Source organism: Suncus etruscus, chromosome 17 (assembly GCF_024139225.1).
Source record: "Suncus etruscus isolate mSunEtr1 chromosome 17, mSunEtr1.pri.cur, whole genome shotgun sequence".
NCBI classification, from domain to species: domain Eukaryota; kingdom Metazoa; phylum Chordata; class Mammalia; order Eulipotyphla; family Soricidae; genus Suncus; species Suncus etruscus.
In genome coordinates this window covers 35853818-35871271 of record NC_064864.1, presented here as the reverse complement: position 1 = coordinate 35871271, position 17454 = coordinate 35853818, and the positions used below count along the sequence as shown (strand labels likewise).

Here is a 17454-nt window from a genome sequence, read left to right as displayed (position 1 = left end):
AAGCAACACTTTACAATCTAGGTATATATATAAATAATGGTCAAGAAAGTCATATAACATAAAATTAATGTACAAATTAAAGAAAAGTAGTAAATAAAACTGTGCCTTACAGTCTCTCGAACTGAGAACAATATATCTGTTAAAAATTTTCAGTTTCTGGCATTTTGCTATAATGGGTGGCTCAGTTGGGCACACACTCAAAATAGCTAGAAACTATAAATAGCCCTATGTCTATTAATAGGTAAATATGAAACAAAATGTGATTTTTACATATAACAATCATAAAAAGAAATAAAGTATTGATAGACACTATAATATAAATAGTATGATTCTACTTATATTAAATATCTAAAAGAGCTAAATCCTTAGGGATAAAACAGAGAGAACAAGTGACCTACTGTACAGGGAACAAGGTAGAGAAGAACAAGGAAGAATTACTTAACAGGCATAGGATGCTCTTTGGAGTGACAAAAGTCTTATAATATGAAATTTAATAAAGAGGATAGTGGCATAATATTCTGAATGTTCTAAATATCTCTTATATGCGCCCCTCGAAATAGCTATCTTTGAGCTAAAAACATAGGTAAGTCACTTGCCTTGTATGTAGCTGGCTAAGTTCAGTCCCTGAAAATACATAAAGTTTCCTGAATATTGCCAGATGATTCTTGAGAACAGAGCTAGGAGTAAGTCCTGAGCAGGTGTGGCCCCAAACCAAAATCAATAATCAAATTAAAATAATAAAATAGGGCCCGGAGAGATAGCACAGCGGCGTTTGCCTTGCAAGCAGCCGATCCAGGACCAAAGGTGGTTGGTTCGAATCCCGGTGTCCCATATGGTCCCCTGAGCCTGCCAGGAGCTATTTCTGAGCAGACAGCCAGGAGTCACCCCTGAGCACCGCCGGGTGTGACCCAAACCCCCCCAAATAATAATAATAAAATATATTATTTCATATTTAATGCCATCTCAATAAAATAAGGCATCTTTAATTATTAAAATTGTCAAAAGTATAAAAATTCCCTTGTATTATGATTTATTTTATATTCTCAGTCAAAGCATGGAAATTGTTCACTAGTCTATTGCTGCTTTTTCATTACTTAAAAAGAAGATTATAGCAATCTTTCTTCTGATTTTTAAAGTTGTGAATAATCATTTTAAAAGAGTCAAAATAGATGGGCATTTAAAGATATAGTTAAGAGCTCTACTACTTTTATAAAAAGCTCATTTAGTCTAACATTCTAATTATTTTGTGCTGTGCTGAATGAAGCACAAGTAGAAGAATGATATAAGGACAGATCCCCAGATTCATCCTCTCTATAATTTTTTTAATGACAGCCTAGTTGATATCCAGGTTATTGGTGCCTTCAGGCATTTTGGCTTCTCTTGCGTTTTCATTGGATGCATTTCTCAGCTTTACAATATTATTTCTTACATTTTTAAAATTTTAGTTATTTATATTTTGTTTTCATAAGCCCTAGAAAATAATTCAGTTTCCTGAATTTTCTGAGTTTTCTGAGTGATTTGATATTTTGAGTGATTTGCTCTTAAAGCCACTCTTTGTTTTCAAAGCAATTTCCACCAAATAGCTACTAGGTGCTGGAACATGGTAACTACAAAATGAGGTTCAATAATGACCCAGTACTTTGGATCTGTGAATGACATTTGATCTTTATTTATGTAGAGTACTACATTTAAAATGTTTTCAGCTGATGGAGGGCTGAAGTAATAGTACAATTGGTAGGGCCTTGCATAAGGGCAATCTGGGTTTTTTCCCTGATATTCACATGGTGCCCCAAGTCCACTAGGAATGATCCTTGATACAGAGCCAGAAATAAGCCCTGTGCACTACTGGGTGTGGTCCCCAAACAAAAACAAATTAAAAATAAAATAAGAAGCTGATGAATAAAATATTTCCACCCACATCACAGACTGATATAAATACCTATTGGGGAAATATAATACAAATTTTCTTTTTAACATTTCATGATTAGTTTAAAATAATTTATAATATATATGAACTATTTGTTAAACTATCAGTTATAACAATTAAAGTCAGCCATAAACATTTTTCACAATTTGCTTACCCGTGCAATGCTTATCATCTGTTGTTCTGAGTCTCTCTGAATAATAATTTTTTTGGCAGCTATAGAAATAACGAATGGGTACTGACAGAAGGAAAACCTGCTTAATGAGTGAAAACAGATAAAGCAAAAAGGTACAATTTTTTAGTAAAATCATTCTAAGTCAACCTAAGTACCCCCTTCTAACATTACAAAACTTTTATATTGTATTTTACCATTTCCAAAATGATTTCATGTCCTTCATTTTCCAAGGTCCCAGAGCCCATTTCCTTTGTATCATTACTAGAATACAGTGACTTTATTTTTAAGAGAAAGCTACTTTCAATGTTTGAAGTATATATTAATAATTTATATTGTTTAGAAAATAATTTTAATTTATATATCTTTATGGTTAACAATCAAATAAGGGTCAGCAGGGCTGATGAAGGAAAGTTAGGATAAAAATTTATGCATGAAATTAATCTATGAATCCATAGTTACATGGATATTTCTCAAATTTGAGCTCCAGAAATGAAGAAATCTAGTAGTAACTATAGTAGTTTTACTACTATAGGCAAAGTAATACATTTAATGAACAAAAATCAGAAAAAGAGCATGTAGTTGTTAGTACTAATTTAATGTATTTCTAATGACAATAGAAGAGGTTATGAAAATAACCTAATTTTATATTATGCAAAAATGTCAGAACTACATAGAAAATACGTTAGAGAGAACTTGTATAACATGAGGATTGAAATTTCCTTCAGAAATGACTATAAAGTGAGTTCAAATCAATAATTTTCAAAAATATACTTGCTACTGAACTTTTTCTCTTTCCTTTCTCTTCCACCTCTTTATTTTTTCTTTCTATTTCCTATTTTTTAAATAACTGCTTTTGGTCATCTTGAAATAAATGTATTATGGTCAGTTATATCAACTATGTGTTGCATTTTCTTTAAATTTAATTTAAAAAATTAAAAAAAAGAAACGACTACGAATCCTAATAGTGGGAATTTATCTAAATACAATCAAGAAGTATCTCTCTGTGAACCTGGATGCATTCAAGTTTTAAGAAAAGGTATTTATAAGAAAAAGAAGATAGTGCTAATGTGAACTGTAACAGAAATGACATTTCCCTAGGAAAGCAACTGCTAATAAATAATAAGAATTATTCAGTTCTAATGTACAATGATTTTGAGTCACTAATATTTAACCAAAAAACTTGTTGGCTTTTGTCATTTATGATAGTATACAGAACAGAAAGATTAAAAAAAAATTGCCTACTGGGGGCTGGAGCGATTGTTTGCCTTGCACAAGGCCGACTCGGGACAGACCCGAGTGCGATTCCCGGTATCCCACATGGTCCCCCGTGCCTGCCAGGAGTGATTTCTGAGCACAGAGTTAGGAGAAACTCCTGAGCACCACCAGGTGTGGCCCAAAAACCAAAAAAAGAACAACAACAAAGAAAATTGCACACTGAGGTAAGAAATTTCTCTTAAAAGATGCTATAATGTACAGCAAAACCAAATCAGCATAGATATAAATTTGAAATGCAAGAGAACAAGAAAATGCTTTAATAAACAGAATGACTTAAGGCTAGCAATATTAATTATATGGACAAATTTAGATGTAAAAGTCCAAATATATTTAAATTTATGTATATAAAATTCAAATCCAATCAGGCATTCCTTTGAATGGTTTTTCTTTTAGGTGAACAATAAAATGAGTTTCTTATACCTGTGAGAATTTCCAAAGCTCTGCCAGGTGTGATATTCTTCCATGAGATCAATGTGATCCAATGTAGAATTATAGAAATCAGTATAAGGAATAAGAGGAGGATGAACCAAATTGTTTGCCGTATCTGTAAAGATAAATGCTAACAATAATGTTTCTAATATGTGCATGATTCAGTCTAATATGAAGATAATGTTTTTAATGTCCTTATAGTTTTTAAACTATTGTAACTCAAAATATAAAAGGTAATTTTAAAGTTAGGGTCAAAATGTAGGCAATAATTTTTTGCTATTTTACAAAAAAGTCTTGTAGTTGGGGTTAGAACAACACAACAAAGCAAGAACTCAAAAGGCAGTCTAAGTGGCTATTTGCCATTCAATGTAAACTCTTCTAGAAATCCTCAGGAATTAACAGAAAGGCATGTTCTTTAAACACTGTTAATAAAATCCAAAAGTATTTTAATGTTTATAAATTAACTCTGAAATACATGATCAGAGCTAAAGAAGTTACAATTCTTTACTTTAAAGAAATGGTTTACCATGTTCAAATGCTTTGAAATGCTTATTCAACAATATTAAATGGCTCTACTATTTAACAAAAGAAAAGTAAATATGAAAGAATAATAAAACCTACTGAGTAAAGCCAACACTTTAGATGCTGATGGAATCCACCAGGAACACTTTGTTAATGGTGGAAACTCTTCAGGCTTTGCAGGAAACAGGCGTAAAGAAATAAATTGCAGCAATCTCTCTACCAATTGCTTGAACCTCTTCTGAGATAATCTGGCAAAGATTTTGAAATAATTCCAATCAATAAAATTCACATTTGCTATTCTGGTAATATTTGTTATCAAGCTTATCTTTCTGTTTTAGTTTTGGGGGGCACGCCTGGAAGTGCTCTTGGAATCACTCCTGGCAGTGTTCAGGGGACCACATGTGATGTCAAGGATCAAATCTGCATCAGCTGCGTGCAAGACAAGTGTCCTACCTATTATATTATCACTCTGGCCCTTCAACGTTTATCTTAAGTGTAATATTTGAGAATATTTTCCAAAACTCTATTTATTAGATTACCAAATAGTTGAAAGTGAAATACTATTTCTAAATTAAGAAATAAACACCAGGGGGCCCGGAGAGATAGCACAATGGTGTTTGCCTTGCAAGCAGCCAATCCAGGACCTAAGGTGGTTGGTTCGAGTCCCGGTGTCCCATATGGTCCCCCGTGCCTGCCAGGAGCTATTTCTGAGCAGACAGCCAGGAGTAACCCCTGAGCATCACCGGGTGTGGCCCAAAAACCAAAAAAAAAAAAAAAAAAAAAAAGAAATAAACACCAGGGACCGGAGCGATGGTGCAGCGGTAGGGCGTTTACCTTGCAGGTGGCTGACCCAGGACAGACCGTGGTTCGATCCCCCTAGCGTCCCATATGGTCCCCTGAGCCTGCCAGGAGCAATTTCTGAGTGCATAGCCAGGAGTAACCCCTGAGCATCACCAGGTATGGCCCAACCCCCCCCAAAAAAAAGAAACACCAAAATTCATAAGTTAGTATTAAAATTTTTAAGGTCTTCAATATACAATCTTCATTACTTGAAGATTTAAATTAGTAAATATGCCTATTTGCAGATATTTACCTGTAACCACAAAACAAGCATGGCAGCACTTCTGTGGTCACTCAAATGTGCAAAGAGCGCCACAATATTTGAATTGCCTGATATACATTCCTGGCTGAAGGTAGAACAAGGTGGTACTCTGACTTCTTGGTTTTGGCAAACTTTATTTACATTTAGCAGTGTCATATTTTCACATTGTGTTTTATTTTAATGACTCTGCTGTTTTAAAATGACCCCTTCATATATTGCTAACATTCTTTTAGCATTAGTGAGTAAGAGAAGAATGTGATGTGCCTTATGGAAAAAATGTTGCATTTAATAAAACATATTCAATTTAGGTTATAATAATGTTAGCTCTGAGTTCAATACTGATGAATAATAACGCATATTAAATGTCAATAATATAAACATAATAAATAAAATAAGATTATATATTGATCAGCTGATACAAATATTATGACCATAGGTTTGCAGGACGTAAACCTGTATTTCTTCTAGGAGCAATAAACCAATAAGTGTTTCTAGCAACTTCATAGAACTCAACTACTGTGAATAATAAAAATCAAGTTATTTAAAATGATGTTTGGATATTTTCTGTCTCTTTAATTTTTATTAGTCTTGGAGAAAATTGCTAAAAACTAATATTTCTGTAAGTAAACAGGGTTGTATGTGCATACATTACTATTGATGGCTAAATTATAATTTACAGACATTTTCAGGTAACGAAAAGGACTCATATATGTAATGTTGAGATTTACTGATACAAAATAGTGGGGCTGGAGAGATAGCACAGTGGTAGGGCGTTTGCCTTAGATGCTGAAGAATGTTGGTTCAAATATCGGTATCCCATATGATCCCCCGAGCCTGCCAGGAGTGATTTCTGAGCGTAAAGCCAGGAGTAACCCCTGAGCGCTGCTGGGTGTGACCCAAAAAACCAACCAAACAAAAAACCAAAATAGTAAGTAAAAGAACATAAACTAGTAATGTCTGAGTAAATCCAGTTACTATCTTTGAAATATATGAAAAGGTCCTACTTGCATATATAAAGGGTGATGGGTTCAATCCCAAACATTGAAAAAAAGGGGAATAAAGCAAAACAAAAGAAGGGATGGAAGCAAAATGATTATGTACATTAAAACAGATTTTTAAATCATCCTCTATATAGTACTAAAATGACTTCTGAAACACTGAATTTTGCATATCATTTATAAGGCCTAATTGAATAAATTTATTATAAAACTATTACTACCAAACATAAAATTAAACTAGAAAGACTATAAAGAATGATTTACTTTTTAAACCAGTGAATTAGGAAATGGTGGTCAGCTTCCACTAAGGTAGTTATCTGCCGTAGTAAATGAGCATAGATGACATACGTAGATGTATTATTAAATTGAGGATTCTGAAAAAGACATTAAAGATAAGTTAAAATTTTGCTCCACATCTAAAAGTAAAGACATTGACCTTAAAGAGTTTAAGTGAGAAATTTATGAACCTAGTGGTTATAAAGTACTAGATGAGATCCCTTAAAAATTATCTATTTGTTATGCCTTGTCTGCTGCTAAGAAATATTATAATGCATTACAATCTGGGGACTTGAGGGACAAAGTAATTGTACATGGATTCTGTTTTATTTATCTTAATGTTCTTTGGCTGAAAGTTCAAAGTTAAGATATCAGCAAGGGGACTTCTGAGAATTATGTTATGGGTGATTGTCCTTCCACTGTAACTTTACCTTGTCCTCTTTCTTTGCATCTTTGTTCTCATAATTAAAAATAAAAAATTAAAAAAAATATCTATTTGTTAAATTAACAGAGATTTCTTATGAAACAGTAGAAAGAACATTAGGGATTAGAACATATGCGCATTTGAGAGCTGGTTTTTACTAGCTTTTATACCTTTAGGAATGTTCCTTAAATATTGATCCTCAATTTCCTCATCTGTATAATGAGAATAATAGTAAGTATTTAGTAGGTTGTTTTAAAATAATTTAAAAAAGAAAATATACTCAAAATCCCTAGCTCATTGACTGATATAAACAGTGGCAATAATGTCATACAATTAAGCAAAATATCAGAATTCAGTCTTCCTTGATTAAAAAAGAATGCTAGAAAGATTAATATGTAGCCATGAAACTTTAATAATTCATTATAGTATGAATTATTTGCATGTTTCACAAAGGACAGGAGAAACCACATAACAGTTTAAGAGCTTTTAAATGTTAAAAAATTTAACTTAGGGAATGATTGTAAGCTAATGGAAAAACTGTTCCCAAAATCTTAAACTCCATCATAGTAGATATTTCAAAACTCATTATAATATAAATATACTAAAAATAAACTGAACTTATGAAAAGGAAGAGAGCATTAAGTAGTTTTTTAAAGCTGACTTATTGGTAAAATTATGAAGTAATTTCAATTAATAATTTTATCTAGTAATGATAGAACAAAAATTATCATGAACAGAGATATTTTATTGTTGACTAACATGCTTAAATATTTGAACTTGGGGCTGGAGTGGTGGTGCAAGTGGTAAGGCAGACATCTGCCTTGCCCGCTCTAGCCTAGGACGAACAGTGGTTCAACCCTCCGGGGTCCCAGGAACAATTTCTGAGTGCACAGCCAGGAGTGGCCCCTGAGCGTCATGAGGTGTGGCCCAAAAACCAAAAAAAAATTTTTTTTTTGAACTTCATGTTAGCATTATCCAGCCTTTATTACCTCAACATGTATTTTCTTCCTTTTTTCTACCTTTGCTCTACTTCACTTTTCTCATTTCTCTTTTTCTCTGCAACTATGTCTTGTCTCTTTTTTCCTTTCTATGCTTTGACTTTTCCTGCTCTTTTCTGCTTCTTTTATTTCTACTCTGCATTTCTCTTATATTGGATATAACAGTGAGATTAACACTACATTTTAATTAATATAATTTTACAATTTTATGTTTCTAAATTAAGGATATTTTAAAAATATAAATTAGAACCCTACTAAATCTATAACGTGACATTTTGGAATCTGTAAAAACTAGTTATATGAAAGGTTGAATGGTGAAGGAAATGCTTCTATTCTTTATCTACAGAATACAAACAGGAAGACAAGAACAAGAACTACATTAAAGCTTAATCCTGAAGATAATGTGGCTTCCAGTTGTATTGTTCTATTATTCTCCAGTTAGAAGTAACTATAGTCTGAGAACTACCAATAATACTGCCTAAAATTCTTAGTATTTGATATTATTTTAGTTATAGTGCATACTGAGATGTAAATTAGACAACTTCAATTAAATTCTTCCTGTCTTACCTGTAAAAGTATAAAGTATGCTCTAAGATCATCTTTTGTTCGTGAACTGAAAAAGAATCAAATATAACTGATTATAAATTAATATTTAATTTGATAATATCCAATAAATTTTTAACAATATTTTTGTGAAAATTAGTGATAAAAGTAAAATTATAGGCTTAAATTATTATAAAGTTACATGTTCATAATATGGTGAAAGCTTAGGTTCTTCTCTGGTTACTCTAGGCTGATTCCCAAAACATCTAACATTGAGCTATATGACATTTTATGGTATTTATAAATATTTGCTGTAAGTGGGTATTTTATTTTTAAGTGATGCAATATAGTTTTTATTGAATGAAACTTGCTAGAAATATGTGAGAAGAGAGAAGAGATAAGTGTTATAAATGAAAAATAAAATAAGTGTTCAAGAGAGTGGAAAAAGAAAGCAAAGATGTAGAGACAACATGGGCTTGACGAGCAAGCAGACTGTTACTTTTTTTTTGTAAAGCACAAATATCTACACATAAAGGTTACATATTCTTTTTTTTTTTTTTTTTTTTTTTTTTGTGGTTTTTGGGTCACACCCGGCAGTGCTCAGGGGTTATTCCTGGCTCCAGGCTCAGAAATTGCTCCTGGCAGGCACGGGGGACCATATGGGACGCCGGGATTCGAACCGATGACCTCCTGCATGAAAGGCAAACGCCTTACCTCCATGCTATCTCTCCGGCCCCAAGGTTACATATACTTTAAAGCATTTAAAAGTTATCAAAAGCTTGACTTTTGGACATAAAAATCTTTAGTCAATAAGTTGATAGAGTTGGTTGATAGTCTATTTATGATCTATGTACTAAAATATTTTCTGAAAGTAAAATACATGAATATATATTAAAGGTGTATGGAAATATAAATTAACCATCCATAATGACTAGGTAAATATTAGTCACAATTACCCTTTCCATTCTCGTAACAAGCTGTTAATGATTCCCTTTAATACTGTCTTCTGAATGTCTTGAGGCTGAAGCAAAGAGAATTACATGATGATTAGGATCATCTTATTAAGTACATACTTTTGTTTTGTTTTGTTTATGCCACACTTGATACTGTATAGGGATCATTCTTGGGGATAGGGAAAAAGGTGGCGCCAGGAATCAAATTCATATTGGTTGATGCAAAGTAAGTGTCCTAACTACTGTACTATTGCTCTAGCCCACTTACCATATATACTCAAGTATAAGCTGATCAGAGTATAAGCCAACTTCCCTAATTTTACCCTAAAAACTGGGAAAACTTAGTGACTCGAGTATAAGCCGAGGTGGAATATGCAGCAGCCACGGATACGTTTCAAAAATAAAAATATATACCCAAAACAATTACAATAATTGAGAAATCAGTAGGTTAAATATTTTTCAATATTTATTGCTAAAGAAAAAAATGTAAACTAGCAACAATAACTTTAAAACTTTAAGGTGCAGAAAACCGTAGTTTATCAGGTAATCAAACTAAATCACAAAGGTTAAAATCCTTCAAAACTGGATTCCTCCTCCTCCTCATCTGAATGTCCAAACAGAGCTTCAGCTGTTTCTGATGTGAGGGTATCAGCGTAGACATTGTCATCATCACTGAGTTCGCAGATATCATCATCACTGCTGTCAGTCTCATACAAAGTGCAGAATATTGTGGGTCAAATAGTTCAGTGGCATCCAGTTCAATTCAGTTGCCTACCTCTTCAGCTCCGCAGCGACTTGTGGACTGAGCTGAAGCACCACCCCCTGCAGCAGACGGCAGAAGCCGACTGGAAACTGCATTTGATTCGGTGTGTGAACACTGAATCAAATAACCTGTATGACCCGAGTATAAGCTGAGTTCAGGTTTTTCGGCACAAATTTTGTGCAGAAAACTTAGCTTATACTCAAGTATATATGGTTAGTAAATATATATGTATATAAATATATGCAGACAAAATTTTATATTAATTATGCCTACAGATGTTTCAACAACTAAAATCAAAATTTGAAACTAATAACTTGGCTAGTATCAATTTCATGTCTGAAATTAAGAGAACACCAATGATAAAAGATTCAGTGAGATGCTTTCTGTGTACAGTGTAGAATCTGAGTAGCCTGAAGAAAATCATGAAAATGAGTCCAAGAATAACATGTTTAACAATTTGAGGCAATTGTATATACTCGAATACATTTAGAACAAAACTCATTATTAAACAGTAACTGAATTATACTTATTTAAATATGGTATTTATATTGAAAAGTCAGATTTTTCAATATAAGATTTTGAAAAGGTAAGTAATGTTCCTTTATGGTTTAATTATTCAAGTACTAAATCAGGACTAGAGAGATATAGCACAGAGATAAAGGCATTTGCTTTTCATGTGACTGTTCCAGGTTCAATCACACGTTCAGTCCCCTGAGTACCACTAGAAGTGACCCCTGGGCAGAGTCAGAAGTAAGCCTAAGAACTCCCAGGTATGGCCTCAAAACAAAACAAATAAACCCCGATTAAATGCTAAAAAAAACCCTTATTTACTATAAAGCATGTCAAATAAGAATGTTTGAATAATAATAATTTAGATGATTTATTTATAATAAATAATTAAAATCCATTAAAAACTTCAAATAAATCACTAAAATTCTGTGCCATGTTATCTGAAAGAAAAAAATGCCAAGAAAATAAGAATAGAATGATGGATTTATTTTAAAATCTACAACCACTGCTTCTAACATGTGCCTATATATACTCATTCAACCTATTTAGCTTATGCATTTACATATATCATCATAAATACAACATTCATTTATTTTTCTCTATGACCCTTCATAGCCAGAAGGTAAATACCACCCCTGATCATTTAAGTACTTAATATTTATCACTAACAACATTAGAATGCAAGATAAAAATCAGGCAAATGTCATAGTTAGATATGTTTTACATTTATCACATCACTGACAGTTTTCTCCTTTTTCATATATTTTATTCATTCCAAAGCAACCATCTCATTCCCCAAATCTCCAACATCTCCTTCCCATTACCATTCTCTGCCATACATTTGACAGAAAAAGTAAATGCATCCAAAGGAGGATCAATTGATGTCCCACCATCAGTTCTACCAAATCACCTGCACGTGTACTTGACCAAGGCCCAACCCCTTGCCATGGGTCTGATATCCATTCACACTCACCTTGTCAAAGATCTGGTTACCCACTTTTCTCATATCTTTCCTGGGACATCTATTCCTTCCTTTCTATTATATCATTCTTAGAAATGCAACACCACATACTAATATTATTTGCACGGATGCATCTCCATTTAAACACTGTTCAATGTCTTAGGAAACTTACTACTAAAGACTACATCAACCTCTTTTGCCTTTTGTCTTCTGATATGATTCCATCAGATGGAAACACAGAAAGAAAAAGAGAGAGTGGAGATGGGGTATCTATTCCCTTCATCCCTGAAGAGTCATCATGGCCTGGCCATGTCCCTCCACTAAAAGTCACATGTCCTGTAATACAGTGCTCTTCCTTGGAGTCCAACTCCAGATTCACTTCAGGACACTACATTTCCCCTTGTGATTTTCCATACCCTGCTAATGATTTTGTATGAATGGTTTGTTCTAACTTAGCAATTCTAGTGCGATCTCTTTCCTGACAAGATTTTAAAAATATTACCCATGTTAAAAATCACTTAATTTGAAAGCATAATATACATAACATCAAAACTAAAGGCCAATGGACTGCAGTGATATGACCTCTAAGACCCTTCATAGCCAGAAGGTAAATATCACCCCTGGTCAATTAAGTGGGGAGGGCATTTGCCTTGTACGTGACTGATTCAGGTTCCATTCCCAGCAAAGCAATGGTTGCTGAGCACATATTGTCCACTGAGCTTGTTAAGAGTGATTGCTGAGTACAGAGCCAGGAGTAAGCACTGAGCACTGGTAGGTGTGGCCCCAAAACAAAAGAACAATAGCAAAAGTAATCTCAGTCTAGATTTTACTAGATCTCTCAGCAACATTTGACAGGACTAATTATTTCTCCCTTCGTGGAAGGTGTTCTCTTAGGATACCTGAGTCTTATCCATCTAGTTAAATGACAATATTTACTCCGAATACTTTCTCTCTCAAGTCCCTGATCCAATATGTAAGATATATTATGTAACTTTTACTCAGAAAACCAACAAAGCATTAAAAGAAGAAATTAAAAAACAACAAATCATTAATTGAAAAAATGAAAAATATTAAGTAATAGAAGGGATATACTAGCCTCATAGATCAAAAGAATATCACAAACTTATATATAGCAGTACAGTTTCCAAATGTGGTACCTAGATCAGATATATGAACTGGAACTTGTTAGAAATGCAAATTCTATAATTGGTTAAAAAATGTTAAATCTAAAACTACATATTAAAGCACTGTTTAAATCTGGTACATGCTTAAAAATTATTAAGAGCTATGCCAACAGAATTAAATAATTTACTATAATTTCTGGGTAAATATGAGAAACTTATTATAACAAGCTTATTATATTATAATATATATAATATAATATATATAATATATTATATATAATATAATATAGTAATATATTATATAACAAGACTGAAGATGAAATTTTATAACAATTATTTAATTAAAGAATAAAAATAATCTAACTTTTAATATTTCAACTAACCTAAATTTTAGCAGTTTCTTATAGAATGGTGGTACAATTTTTAGAATACTTTTGTAGCTAGTTTTTAAATATAGAACAAAGAATTATACTATTTGTGCATTTCCATAAATAATACTTACAGTATTAAGTAAGGCATCATATACAGCATTCACAAATTTAGCATTAATCCCAGAGTCTTCAATGGTATTAAATGAGATAGTGGCATCTTTCTGAAAATTCAAATAAATAATGAAATGAGTCTAACATTTTAAGCCTATAGTTGCACCTTAGGATTGGGTAAGGGACCTCCACAAGCATTATAGTGTGAAGGTACTTTAAGTCTCTTATACACAATGGCATAGCATTTGCATATGCTATATGCATTATTCAATATACTTCAAACAATCTCTAAATTGTTATAAATCCAAATATGATGTGAGCAATTGTTATGTTATTTGGCAAACAAAACTAGAAAAAGTTTGTATATATTCAGTATATATACCCATCAAATTTAACTGAATAACTGTGATTTATCTGCAGTTGAGAGAATCATGGTGCAAATCCCATGGATACAGATGGCTGCTTGTTTTAATGATATTAAAACTAGATCTTTTTCATAATTTCAAAAAGTATTAGCATGATATAAAAACTTACTTAGAGTCATATATTCTATGACTAGAACTAATCAGATATTAAAAACTCTAGATATAGTCAACTCTATGAGAATACGTTTTGCAATTTTTCTTCTTTTAACATTTAATTTTATAATAAAATATTAATTTATTGACCAAATCATACATTCCAAAGTTGATCATGATTAAGTTTCAGTAATACAATGTCCAACAATCATTTATACCATTTTCTGCCAACATGTCCCCAGTGTCCCTACTGTCCTTCCACCAGCCCTCTACCATGCCTGCCTAAATGGTAAAACATTTTTCTTCTATTTTTGCGCTATGCCTTTTTCTGTTTAGACATTATGTTTTGCAATAATATTACTGAAAAAGCATCAGCAATATGTACCATATTCAACAATGTATAATAAAATTTTATGATTTCATTTTTCCTAACAGTTGCTTAGTATTCCAATATGTAGACATACCACAGTTTCTTTTTGTTTTTTGGGCCACACCTGGCGGTGCTCAGGGGTTACTCCTGGCTGCTCAGAAATAGCTCCTGGCAGGCATGGGGGACCATATGGGACACCGGGATTCGAACCAACCACCTTTGGTCCTGGATCGGCTGCTTGCAAGGCAAACACCACTGTGCTATCTCTCCGGGCCTGTACCACAGTTTCTTGATCTACACATATGTTCCCAGGCACTTGGTCTGTTTCCAGATTCTGGCTATTGTGACTAGTTGCAATGAACATAGGAATGCAGATGCATTTTCTGTGTTGTGTTTTTGGGCCTCTAAGGTATATATGTGCCCAGAAGCAGTATTTCTAGGTGATATAAAAGCTCAATTTCTAGTTAGTTTTTTTGAGGATTGTCCAAATTGTTTCCAAGAAGGCTGTACCAGTCTGCATTCCCACCAGCAATGAGAGTCCCTTTCTCTCTGCATTCATGCCAGTACTGACTGTTCTTGTCCTAGCACATGGCTGATTCACGTTTGAGCCCTGGCATTCTTTATGGTCCCCTGAACCTTCCAGGAGTAATTTCTGAGTTTAGAGCCAGGAATAACCCCAAGTGCTGTTGGGTGTGGCCCAAAACAAAAAACAGAAAAGGAAAAACTATATCTTATATATAATCACCTTAAATGCAGCATTTAGTTCTGGAAAAGAATCAAATGCTTTTAGATAAAAATCATGAACTGCTTTCCAATCTCCTGATGACTTAACTTTTTCAACATCTTCCCTAAAATAAAAACATAGAAATATTATCAGATAATGCATCTTTAATTCTTTTTTAATAATTACTTTATTTAAGCAACATGGTTATAAAATGGTTCTTAATTGAGTTTCATACATCATACACTATCCTTCACTAGTGCAACTTTTCCTGTTTCCCTCCTACCCTCTACCTCTATGACCCACTAACTTGCCTGCCTCTTGGCAGACATTTTACTTCTCTTTCTCTCTTCCTCTCTTTTTCCGCCTTTTTGACATCATGGTTTGCACTATTGTTAATGAAGAGGTATGTAACATGTATAATATCTTTACTTCTAAATAAATATCACATACAACTTGAAATGCTAGAGCTAAGTACAAAAATAATGTTCACTAATGCATAATTCTTAATTTGATTAAAATATTAAACTATCTGCAAATTTCTCAATCACGTGCTTTTGAAAAAGTTATTGTTGACCAGCTTCTTAAAATTAATATTCTTTCTTCCCTTTTCCTCATGACCAAAATTTGGAATAGGCTTTATTGCTATTCTCACTCTCAGTTAGTTCTTCAATAGTCATATGGATATTTATCAGTAGAATCATAGTTCAATAATTTTACTTATTATACAGTAGATAAAAATCATACATCTTAAAAATTATTATTTTATCATTTATCTCCTTTTGACTTGTATCCTTTTAATTTTCAACAATATTTACCAGCAATATATTGTTTCTGTCTTCAAAGTTTGTCTTTAAGTCTTCACTCCTGAAAACACCTTATAATAAACCATAGGTTCAATAGATTTCAGATACAAATATTAAATTATGTAAAGTTTTGAGATGTAAATTTACAATGTGTCCCCATATAACAATGAACCAAGACTTACTGAAAATCTTTCATAGTTTTGGGCTGGATAGGATGGACAGGTTCAGGAGGTACTGGGGTATTCAATTCAGATGACAATGCATCTATAGAGGTGCGCTGTTTTTGCCTAACATCAAGGCAATTTGGAGATAAGTCTCCCACTATAAGGTAGAGAAATGCATTCAATGTAATTAAAAATAAATTTTGCCAAATTATAAGATATCAGCTAACTCAATATAAAATCAGGTAAATTATCTTTATTGTGTTACACCATAAGATCATATAACAATATTATATATAATATATATAACTCTACTTCTCTAAGTTCAGCCACAACAGATAGTAATTACATTAAAAGTTATCTACAGGGGCTGGAGCAGTGGTACAAGCCATAAGGCATCTGCCTTGCATGTGCTAGTCTAGGACAGACCATGGTTCAATCCCCCGATGTCCCATATGGTCCCATATGGTCCCCCAAGCCAGGGGCAATTTCTGAGCACAGAGCCAGAGTAACCCCTGAGCATCACAGGTGTGGCCAAAACAAACAAACAAACAAACAAACAAGTTATCTACAGATACTAAAGAGAATTTCTTTCTTTCCTTTCCAAAAGTTGACTTTTATGGGGCCGAAGAGGTAGCATGGAGGTAAGGTGTTTGCCTTGCATGCAGAAGGACAGTGATTCGAATCCCAGCAGACCATATGGTCCCCTGAGCCTGCCAGGAGCAATTTCTGAGCTTAGAGCCAAGAGGAACCCCTGAGCACTGCTGGGTGTGACCCAAAAACAAAAAACAAAAACAAAAACAAAAGTTGACTTCCAGGGAAACTTTCAATTAATTTCAAAAACATGATTTACAAGCTAAAGATAAATTTAAAACCCATGCAAAATGAATGTATGAAGAAAATATTTATTTCCTAGAAATATTTCAGACCAAATAATTCAAAAGAAAAATGAGCAAAGAGGGGCCTGAAAGATAGCACAATGGTAGGGCATTTGCCTTGCATGTAACTGGCCCAAGAAGGACCTGTGATTGATTCTCAGCATCCCCTATGGTCCTCCAAACCTGTAATGTGCAGAGCCAGGAGTAACCCCTGAGCACTGCCAAGTGTGGCCCCAAAACCAAAACCAAAACAAAAAAAGGTCATGCACCATAATCAAGTTGGATTCATCCCAGAGATGCAATGATTTCATATATACAAGTCAAATCAACATAATATACCATATTAAGAAAAGAAATAATAAAATAATATGACATTGCAATAGATGCGGAAGAAGCATTTGACAAGATCCAGCACCCATTTATGATTAAAAACTCTTAACACCAAGATAGAAATTGAAGAAACTTTCCTTAATATAGTCAAGGCCATTTACCACAAGCCCACAACAAACATTATACTCAATGGGGAAAATAAAAGTCTTCT

General features: G+C 33.2%; 1 protein-coding gene across 1 annotated transcript in view; it reads right to left on the bottom strand.

Annotated features, from left to right (window-relative positions):
- HECTD2 (HECT domain E3 ubiquitin protein ligase 2) overlaps positions 1–17454 on the bottom strand; it is an 86587-nt gene that overhangs the window by 25004 nt on the left and 44129 nt on the right. Inside the window, exons 3-11 of the mRNA XM_049790840.1 lie at positions 16057–16195; positions 15093–15195; positions 13480–13569; positions 9623–9687; positions 8691–8736; positions 6690–6799; positions 4425–4573; positions 3795–3918; positions 2082–2178 (exon numbers count right to left, since the gene is read on the bottom strand). Coding sequence (XP_049646797.1) covers positions 2082–2178; positions 3795–3918; positions 4425–4573; positions 6690–6799; positions 8691–8736; positions 9623–9687; positions 13480–13569; positions 15093–15195; positions 16057–16195 — 923 coding nt within the window. The remainder of the gene's footprint in view (positions 1–2081; positions 2179–3794; positions 3919–4424; positions 4574–6689; positions 6800–8690; positions 8737–9622; positions 9688–13479; positions 13570–15092; positions 15196–16056; positions 16196–17454) is intronic.